This window comes from Notolabrus celidotus, chromosome 4, assembly GCF_009762535.1.
Source record: "Notolabrus celidotus isolate fNotCel1 chromosome 4, fNotCel1.pri, whole genome shotgun sequence".
NCBI lineage: Eukaryota > Metazoa > Chordata > Actinopteri > Labriformes > Labridae > Notolabrus > Notolabrus celidotus.
Genome location: NC_048275.1, coordinates 6,423,433 through 6,434,546, shown reverse-complemented (window position 1 = coordinate 6,434,546; position 11,114 = coordinate 6,423,433). Strand labels below are relative to the sequence as shown.

Genomic DNA, 11,114 nt, shown 5'->3' with positions numbered 1-11,114 from the left:
GAAGGCATCAGGAGAGGTGTAGAGTGTGAGTGGGAGAGAGGAGAGACAAGAGGAGAAGTTCTTCATTCATTCAAACATTGATTGTTGTTTTGTTGGTTGGCGTGATCACGGCCGACAGTGACCGGTTATTAAAGATCAACGTGTTCACGAATCGGCTCGTCATCACTACAGCGTCTGGATGGACGCTACAATACATGTACATTTCTGTAGGACTTACTGAATGTCATTCATTATTTTGCTTGTCAGAGCCCCGTGGTGAGAGCTTTTTAGACTCTGATCCGGACTACAGTCCTGAGCAAAGCACCTCATCGGGTCAGAGGGGACAGGCCCGAGGTCAAGCAAGAGGGGCAGTAAATAGAGTCAGGGGGAAGTAGAGGCAGGAGACGGGGACTCAGAGTGCACGCCGGGGAAATGTACACGCAGGAGGCGGGCAGAACAGCAGGACGGGATTTGAATGGTTTAAAATTTTGGCACCCAAAAAAGGCTGATTGGTTGGTGTTTTCTCAGGTTTACTCCGGCTGTAGATAGCAGCTTTTCTTCGCTCTTTTTTAAGAACACATCATGTATTGATTACCATCAGGACATAAAGATCATTTTAACCAGTATGACAAAAAGTGGATCTAAATCTGATTACCAACCCCAGCTTTAAAGCTTCTAATAGGGGGCCCAATTTCCCACAAATAAAGTGGCAACAGACAAGATACAAGAACAACATACTAACAGACATATAACAAACACACAACAGACAATCTCAATATTGTTGTGACATACATAGATTAGAGGGTGCATTGATATGATCAGTACATTAATCATACATTGCCAGAAGTTGTAATTTTAGCCTTTTCTTGAAGATGGAGATGGAGTGTGACATTCTTAACCCATTGTCGAGCTCATTCCATATCTGTGGCCCTCTGCATACAATGCTGAAGCTGCTACATTTTAACCTTCGTTTTTTCCAGTAATTAGGTTTTTATTCCTGGTAGCATGTGTTCCATGTGTGTGCATAGGTAGGTAGATTGGAATGAGCTCACATAGTTTCTGGTTCAGTTTGAGGATGGTCTGGTACATTATACAGGCGTTCTGGAGGTAATTGTACTCAGTTAGCCTCAGGAGACTGTAACGCTTGAAGAGTATTCAGGTAGGAGAAGTGTAATGAGACCATGATATGGCACGTATGACAAAGTTTGTGTGTTTGTTTTCCCACTTTAAGTCACATGACCTCAATCCCCATTAAGACTATAAGCTAGAAGTTTACAGATCATGTCAGAGTGGTACTCTGTTATGTTACTGCAGATGTCATCCACTGTATAAATACAGTGTGCTCACACTGCCTCGCTGACAGTGCACTGAAGCTTCCAGGTGAAGTCTCGATGAAGTCCACTTTGGTTACTCTACCTACGAGCGCCTGATGGAGATATTTTATCCTCTCTCTGGATGGTTTCACATTTAATGAAGCGTACATATTTGTATGCATGCCACAGAACAATGTAGGCAATATGTGATCCTTTAATTAGTATGCACAGCATCCTCCTCTATTCAACTTTGTTTTAACGTTCTTTATATCCAAGTTAAGAGAGCGACTCTAGCTGATTTAAAATTGAGGTTTATCTCCTGACAGAAATAAGCAGAAAGTCAACATGAAAGAATTCAATTAATGCACATAATCCTGTCTGTTATCTGTTTCATTTTAACTGCATTTGGCTGTAAAAAGCAAAAACACTGATTCTGCACTGCGCCCATGTTTGTATGAAATTCATCTAGGTCACTTCCCAGGGGCCCAGAAGCCCTTTAAGATGATTCTTCCTCACAATATGTATTATTTACTCCTTTTCCAATGTGCTTACTTACATTTTATTTAATGCTAGAACATAAAACACACAGAATGCATGCATTTCATTTTACCTGCTGCAGCTGCAAAGCCTTTCAGCACCTTCAACATTTCACACGTCAGTCTTTCCTGCCTCAGAAGTTTCCCCAACTACTTCCTTCTTCTCTGTCTGCAGACGTACAGCCGCAGCAAGCTATTTGGTAAACAATGTATGGTGTTAACACTCACAAAAATTATATTGGCATGTTGGTATCACACTGCCTCTTTTCCAAATGGCAAAAGGGAATCTGACCTTTTCATGATCTCAGCACTGTCAAAAGATGACCTTTGCGCTCTGTGTCTCGCAGCCAATGTGTGTGAATCTTTAGACAAGGCACAAACGCTGCCTTTTCAAAATAGCTTGTCAATAGCTCCACTGTGGAGAAAATATTAATAAAACAGCAATTTATCCATCGAACCGAATCTAGATTATCAAAAATATATCCTAATGTTCCTGATAAATGTGATAGGTGTCATGCTTCCTCGTGTAACTTGAGTCACATGTGTTTTTTTTCTGTCCAAGACTACATCAATTTTGGAATGATTCTTTTATGACCATGTCAAAAGTCCTGGGTATTCAGGTTAAGATGGACCCCTTTGTTGCTATATTCGCTATCCCACTTGATCAAGTTCAACTTAATTCCTTACAATTACAGGTATTAGCTTTTAGTTCTCTTTCAGCAAGGCGTGGAATACTCCTCAGGAAAGCCTCCAAACCTCCTTCTTTATCATTGTGGCTTAATGACGTTATGTCATTTCTCAAATTGGAGAAGACAAGTCTAACAGTGAAGGGTAGTTCTAAGAAACCTTTTAAAACATGGAATTGTTTTCTTGAGTATTTTCACTCATTGCCAGTCCTTCCTCTAACCTAGACCCCCTTCAACTTCCCTCTTTCTTTCTTTCTTTCTTTCTTTCTTTCTTTCTTTTGGAATGTAATTAATGTTTGTTTGTTTATTGTATTCAATTGCCGTTTATCTATTTGGTGACTACTGTATTTAATTAGACAAACTGTTGAACACAGGCTTAAAGATCAGTTTTTGCAAAAGTGGCAAGGTGAACTGGATAAAATGACATCATGTGATTTATATGTACAATTTAAGGGTGACATATCATGCAAAATTGACTTTTTAATGGTTCTCTACCTGAAATATGTGTCCCTGGCATGTCCACAAACCCCCCGAGAATGAAAAAAATCCATTGTGCCCCTGTTCTGATTTCTCCACCTTTCTGTAAATGTGTGTGAAACGAGCCGTTTCAGACTTCCGTGTTTTTGTTACGTAACAACAATATCCAGTCTGTAACGGAGTCAGAGCTCGGAGCTTGTTCAGCCCATAGACTGTATAAAATAATACTGAATCCCTCCTCCGTTTTTCATTACCTGCACAAATGTGTGCTAACAAGGAGCTTAGGAGGGAGGCATGCTAGTTGTAGGCTGTCTTAATAAACACAAAGGTCGGTTTTACTCCCCACGTCTGCAGATTTGAAGATCTAGTGGATGATTTTTATTTACCATGGATAAGTGCTAGCGCTAGTTAGCATAGCTACATAGCTACATGTCGTAGCTGTAGCTGTGTACCAAGACACACGTCGACATACTGACAAATAAAACAACAAGAAACACAGAATCTGTGATCAATCCTTCAGAAAAGGTCCCGCTGCCTTTCTGGTAGAGGTCGGTTTTACTCCCCACGTCTGCAGATTTGAAGATCTAGTGGATGATTTTTATTTATCATGGATAAGTGCTAGCGCTAGTTAGCATAGCCACATAGCTACATGTTCGTAGCTGTGTACCAAGACACACGTCGACATACTGATAAAAAAAACAACAAGAAACACTAAATCTGTGACCAATCCTTCGGAAAGGTCCTGCTACAGACGCCTCTCCGTCAGGATCAGATTCAGAGGGTTGAAGTAACGTGATCTCTGAGCAGCCGTGTATATTCAGCCAACATGTAAACATTAGATCAACGTGCTGGACAGCCGAGGCACATCCACTTCCTGAGGGGGCGTGGTCAGAGAGAAAACAGAGTGTTCTGAGGAGGACTGAAGAAGAGTGTTTTTCAGGCATGCCAAAATCTGATTTCAAAGTGTTTTTTTGAGCATAAACTTTAAAGACATGTTTTGGGGACCTCTTAGACCAATATATTTTGATGAAAAAAGCGTGATATGTCACCTTTAAACGAGATGTAAAACTAGAAAAATATTTGTTATTTGAAAACCAGAAGTATAGACAGGCTATTTGTAATTTTAGAAAGAATAACACCAGGATTCCTAAGGTCACATGAAGGTATAAAGGCCTGGACAGAAAACTGAGGATTTGTCATGTCTGTAATGATGATAGTGTAGGGGACGAGTGCCATATTTTGTTTGAATGCAGGAACACAAGCATTCTGAATAATAGAGAGAGGTTCATACCCAGGTATTATTCCCAATGTCCCTCTGTGTTTAAATTAATTTTGCTTTTGAAATCAGATAAGGCAAAAGTTATCTGTAAATTAGGAGCTTTTCTGAAGAATGTCCTTCCATTGTTTGAGTAAGATCTGTTGTACTTCAAACATGCCGTGTGCCATTATTATATTGTTTTGTTATTCGTAATTTATGTTCTGTGGCTCCATACCATGTGATCATGGTCTGAGCATCAAATTAAAAATGAAAATGAAATAAAACAATGTATCTGATTATTTTACAAAGGGAAATTGATTGATTATAATTTTCTTTGAATGCAGAGACAATGTTCATTGCTCTGATTGTGTCCCCAATAAAAAGATTTTAAAAACGCCCTCCAAAAAACAGCAATTTATTCTGCTTCATGTTATGATCAGACCACATCTCTTCCACTAGATCCCAAAAGTCAGGCTTGTGTGACATTAATTTGGTGTTTTAAAATGTCTCGGTCAGAATGGAGACTAAAAAGAATGATACAGAGACTGAATTTAATCTGGCATTGATAAAGGCAGCGACTGAATCTCGAGTGAATAAAAGAAATTCAATTCAAACTCCCACACAAAATCTGTTAGTGTTTTTTCAGGACATTCTCACACCTCTTTTTCCAGGGACTCGAGAAACTTTGTGAATCAATAAACTTCTATTATACTTCTCGGTTTGTGGGCGTAACCTGAGGGAATCGTGGAATGAGAAGGAGGAGGAGGAGGAGGTTGAGAACGGGCAGCTTGGCTTCCCCGGTGGGTCAAGGTGAGTCTGTTAGCCTGATGGCTTGTTCACTCTGCAGATGTCACCTGGTCATTATCCTGAGGCAGCCATCTGCCAGCTGGTCCTGCAGGGCCTGGACACTCAGTCTTTTGGGTCCTTTGTGACTGGCAGGATCCATGCTGCTCTTCTTCTTTCCAACCCTGACCCGATACTCCACCTGCCTCCAGCGTCCAAAAGGCCAGGCTGGTCAGGCCCGCGGGGAAGACAGAGGACACACACAGAGAAACAAAAAAGCAAGCTTTGAACTCACAGCCACAATGTAAAGGGGAGTGAATTAATGATGCATCTGCAGTTTTTTTTTTTTTTTATACCTGGGCTCCCCTCGCCGCTGACTGCTTGGCTTCTCACCCTCAGCGCTGCTGGGATGCAGAGGAAAGCTGCCAAAATAAACTCCAGCCTCCCTTAACAGCTCAACAATTTCACATGCCTCCAGTTTCACCGAGAAAGTGCTTAACATGATTAGTCTATTTCTAAAAATCATCTATTGAGAGAATCCTCAGATAGCGGAGCTAATGAAGAGAGCCGTTACATCACAAAGTTAATTGTCAGCTCTTAAATCTTCCAGCGAGCGTCTCACGGCAGGTAATTATGTTGAAAAATCTGAGCCTTACTTTTGGACACACTTAATCATGCCCTCCTTCAAGGTGTTGGATTTGGATCTGAGTTCTGCTTTTAAAATCTAATTTGGACTTGATAGGGTTTTAGGTAAACCTTATTGGCTCATTACAATGAGATTACATTTCTGAAGTGATAAGAGAATCTCTTTGGATATCACTCAGATAATTAACACACTTATATTGACTTTGTATTTTTTATTTTTTGCCCTTGAGTGTGCTTACACAGATAAATGTGCTCTTATGATCGTGCACATTTAGGATGATGAAAATGCTGGCTCGGTGTAAATGGTTCTTCGTTTCTTATTTCCATGACTGAGGTGGGTAGATTGAAAGTGTGCATTGAGAGCCAGGCTAAGCTTAGTTTAGCATTAAGTCTGCAACATGCAGGAGGAAACAGATAACATGCATTGAAACTGAAATGTATAAATGGTAACTGATGATTTGGGGAGAAGTTAAATGCACTAACATATCTTGTTAATATGTGTGGACTTAGCTGCAGGTGAAAAGTGTGAGAGCCATTGAGCGATAAAGCACATTTTCTCTCACACACACCACTCTACTATCTTAGTTAGTGTGTGTGCATAGGTATGCACAAGGGTGTTAGTTTGATTTTGACATTGGTGGGGACATAGCCCCAAAACGTCCTCCCAGTATCCGCTTGTGCATCCGGCTGCAACAGAAATTATGTTTTGCATTCATTAGCGGTTGCCTATGAGGGGAGACTGTGATCCTCTGCTGACTTACACTTTGTTTGTTGAAATAGCTTCTAGTGTCCGTCTTTCTTTTCGCTGACATCCTCAGACATGAGTGCACCGTCAACACTGCAAGCTAACTAAGCCAATCAAAAAATAGACCGGTCTTCAAGACGTAAGAGGGAAAGGATTTAACCCTTTGTGTGCTGCAGGAAGCGCATTTTTTCCCCCTTCAACCTGAATATTGGTTGGTACATTTCAGCCATCGTTTGAGACTGGTAGGGACATGTCCATACGCCATTGGGTATGTATTATGTTCATAGACTGTATACACATGGACATTTTTCTCTGCATCAGAAACCAATGAGTTTTGAAGCCCCTGAATGACGGCCGCCATATTGGAAATGCTGACTCATCCTAACTTTCAGTCGACCTAACAAGAGGCAAAGAGGTGGAGCTGAGGCGGGTCTTTAGCCTCCTCACTAACAGCTATATGAAGCTACCTGTCAGTCAAGTCAAACACGCCCCAAATCATGGACAACTTAATATCTTTAAAACTAATGCACTTTAACAAAAATTCTCAAGCTCTTATAGAGCACCTTTCATACAAATCAAATGCAGTTCAGAGGTTATTTACACTTATTACAAATGAAAATCAAATATATGACTAAACATATAACAGAAATGGATTTAGAAGTATTGCACACCAATTGCAATACAATTTATATAATTAAATAAAAAAGAAAAATAGCTAATAAATAAATAAATGATCAAATTAAACTAAACTAATAATTACAAATAGTTAAGACAATAAAAAAGGTAAAGATAAAAGACTGAGATAAATAAAAGTGCTGAAAAAGTAATACAAATAAGGAGTTAGATAATACAAATTGGAGACTAAAAAATAAATAAAACAAAAACATACAAAAATGAATATAAAGTGACATTAAAATGATAAATTAAATGAAGTTAAAGAAAATAAAAATAAAAGCCAGACTAAATCGATGGAATAAAAATAAATAGAACCAGGATGTACACGTGTTTTTTTTTGTGGTACAGATCAGGGTTCCCAAAGAGTGGGTTGGGACCCCCTGGGGGTCGCGAGACACAAATAGGGGGCCGTGAGATGTCTCCCTGAATGTTTTTTTTTTTTAAGTTATCTAAAAATTATACATTTTAACCATTACAGTAAAAAATATTGACAAGAATAGTAGCTGAACTTGAAAGTAGAAAATGTAATGAGTTTTCTGCCTTTCTTTTTTGCCAGATGACTCCTAAGTTTAGGGTTTGTGAACAGTTAATGATCTAAAGCATCAGTAGGAGTAAGAATAACAGCCACATGCTCATATAGGTAGGCTCATTTTCTGCAGACCAGCTAAATGAAGCCACATTAAATCACTTTGAGGGACAGTGGGGGTTGAGAGTCTTTGGCACCTATATTTTGGGGGTCCTGGACTGAAAAGTTTGGGAACCCCTGGTATAGATGGACCTTTTTGAAGGGGTATGTATGTGGCCTCTTGTGCATCTGGAGCCAGTCTCAGGTGGATGAGGGGTCAGCACTTCATGTCATAATAATAATAATAATAATTCATAGAATTTATATAGCGCTTTTCTTAGCACTCAAAGTCGCTTTACATAGGGTGAAAACTAGAGAAAGAAAATAAAACACATAAATAAAACAAACAAAACAGGGACAGAGGTGGGGCGGGGGGAGAGGTCATGTGTGGTATGCTTTTTGGAACAGGTAGGTCTTGAGGTGGTTTTTGAAAGAGAGGAGTGAGTCAGAGTTACGGATGTGTGGAGGGAGAGAGTTCCAGAGAGCGGGGGCAGCGATGGTAAAGGCTCTGTCCCCCAAGGTGCGGTGCTTGGACTTGGTGATAGGGGACAGGAGGTTGGCATCTGAGGATCTGAGGCGGCGAGATGGGGAGTGGCGTTTGAGGAGGTCGGTCAGGTAAGAGGGGGCGAGGTTATTGAGGGCTTTGTAGGTGATGAGCAGGATCTTGAAGTGGATTTGGTGCTGAATGGGGAGCCAGTGGAGGTGCTGAAGGATGGGTGTGATGTGGGCTCTGGAGCGGGAGTGGGTGAGTAAACGGGCAGCTGAATTTTGGACATATTGAAGTTTTTTGACGTCGGTGGAGGGGGAGGCCGTAAAGAATGCTGTTGCAATAGTCCAGTCTGGAGGTTATGAAGGCGTGGATGAGGGTTTCTGCAGCAGAGGAGGAGAGAGAGGATCTGAGCCGTGCAATGTTGCGGAGGTGGAAGAAGGATACTTTGGTGATGTTTCTGATGTGAGGTTTGAAGGAGAGGGTGGGGTCGAGGATGATGCCGAGGTTACGGACTACTGGGTCATCAGCTTCATGTCTCAGGATTGGAGGTTGCCACTTGCTTATGGTCTAAATGGTTTTTCATAGAATAGTGTTGTATTTTCTAAGATGCTATAGCTTGCAACCCTTCTTTTACCCTTTCCTTAATTCAATTTTCAAAATGTAATATATTAAAGGGCAAATGTGAGTTTAAGAGGGTCTGCTGTTTTCATGGTTTAGACTTAAAGGAGATTGGGCCAGCTGTCCTCTGCCATCAGTCTTTAAAGAGGGGTTATTATGCTGTTCCATATTTCAGCTGCTGTAAACACTGTAAGTAACACAGGTCACACACCCTGGCCAATCAGTAGAAGGAGGGCTTGAGAGTTTAATCTCATCTTTTTGTCTAACATCAGAATAAAACCTGAGAAAGAAATGTGAATATTTTTTAAACCCACTTCCTCTTGCCCAGTGGGAATATGAGTGACGTCTTTTCTTGTTTGACCTCTTTTCTCTCTTTCACAGGGAACTTTGTTAAAGCCATGCATTTTTTTTTCAGCCGTCAGTGCCACACATGCTAAAAGTAGGGACTATTTGAGGACCACCTCACCGGTAACCAATCAGGTAACACCCATAAACACAATCATCTTCTGCCTGCTAGTCATGTCCAGGAGGCTTTCAATTTATTATCAGCTCCACACTTTCATCATTTTGCCACAAAATACCTTCACTGGCTTACACGCACACACACTAATACACACAGCCGCACACCTTTGATCTTGTAGCCCCTGTGATTCGGCTTTTTCATCCCCGACCCGGTTTGAACTCGGGATCCGCAGTAATATGCTGGACATGAATGGCTGCGTGGGCAATCTGCTCCTCCTTTCCTTCTGTTGTTTTTTTTGGATCAATTAGGCTGTTGTTCTGGAGGACGGCACACACATCTTGAGGCTTGGCGGCGTTTCAGCCCCTGATATAAAAAGGAGAACTATGATAGTGGGAGGCCCACCCTCTAACCCGCCTGTACCCCTGGCAGCTAGAACCGGCCAGCTGGTACTGTCAGCGCCCCTGACAGATGACCTGCTGAGCGGATACTTTTAGCTCATGATTCACCCATCATTATACAAACATACAGCGTAATGTATAATGTCCAGAAGCATGCACAGATTGTACTACACACAACACTGACCTGAAGGATCTACCATAATGAGTCACGGGCTGATTATGATTTGAAGTAATTTCTGTATCCCTGGGCCACACATGGATTGAATCATTTCAGATAGTTTTATATGTGTGATTGTTATTAAAGTGAACATTTGAAGCTGGCCTGAAAAATGTAAATTAAGTTGATCACATTGTATGAAATATATGTGAAGACATGAGTATGGTGAAACTAGAGTACAAATTGACATTGCAAGGTAAATAAATAAACAGAAGAGAGGCAGTGAGGTCAGCATGGAGTAACATTAGCTCACACACTGCAAAAACTCAAAATCTTACAAAGTGAAATTGTCTCATTTATAGTCTAAATGTCTTCTCCCACTTGATTTAAGATACATTTACTCAACAAGTAACATTTGAGCAAGATAGAGGGACTTGTTTTAAGACAATGCATCTTCCTGTTAAGTCAAACAATCTTGAAATGAAATGATCTTGTTTTGAGTTTTAATTCAGAAGAAAAAAGGTTTATTTTACATTTCATACATTTTTCAAGATGAGATCTTATTTGTAGAAGACGGATAATCTTGATTTAAGACAAACACTTTACTTGATTTAAGTAAATGACTTTTATTAGAGAATCTTTCAGAAAACAGCTCCATTGATAAAAGAAAGAAAGAAAGAAAGAATAAAAGAAAGAAAGAAGGAATAAAAGAAAGAAAGAAAGAGACAGACAGAAAGAAAGACCGAAAGAAAGAAAAAAGAAAGAAAGACAGAAAGAAAGACAGAAAGAAATAAAGAAAGAAAGAAAGAAAAAAGAAATAAAAAAAGAAAAGAAAGAAAGACAGGAAGAAAAAAAGAAAAGAAAGAAAGACAGGAAGAAAAAAAGAAAGAAAGAAAGACAGAAAGAAAGACAGAAAGAAAGAAAATGAAAGAAAGATGCAGAAGAAAAAAGACAAGAAATGAGAGACAAGGAAGAAAACAAGAAAAGGAAAGAAAGACAGGAGAAAAAATAAAGCCAGAAAGAAAGAAGAGACATACAGAAAGAAAGAAGGAAAGAAAGAAGAAAAGAAATGAAAGCAAGACAGGAGAAAAAACGAAAAGAAAGAGAAGCAGGAATAAAAAAAGAAAGAATAAAGAAATAAAGACAGTACAGAAAGAAAATAATGAAATAAGAAAGAAAGAAAATGAAAAGAAATACAGGGAAGAAAAAAAGAAATAAAGAAAGACATGAAGAAAAAAGAGAAAGAAAGAAAGAAAGAATCCACTA

The 11,114-nt window shown here is 39.8% G+C and overlaps 1 protein-coding gene across 1 annotated transcript in view; it reads left to right on the top strand.

Moving 5' to 3' along the window:
* Positions 1-4,998: 4,998 nt before the first annotated feature.
* The window catches only part of LOC117811810 (glutamic acid-rich protein-like), a 52,399-nt gene continuing 46,283 nt past the window's right edge, over positions 4,999-11,114 (top strand). The window contains exons 1-2 of the mRNA XM_034682285.1: positions 4,999-5,059; positions 5,189-5,263. Of these exons, the coding sequence (XP_034538176.1) occupies positions 4,999-5,059; positions 5,189-5,263 (136 nt within the window). The remainder of the gene's footprint in view (positions 5,060-5,188; positions 5,264-11,114) is intronic.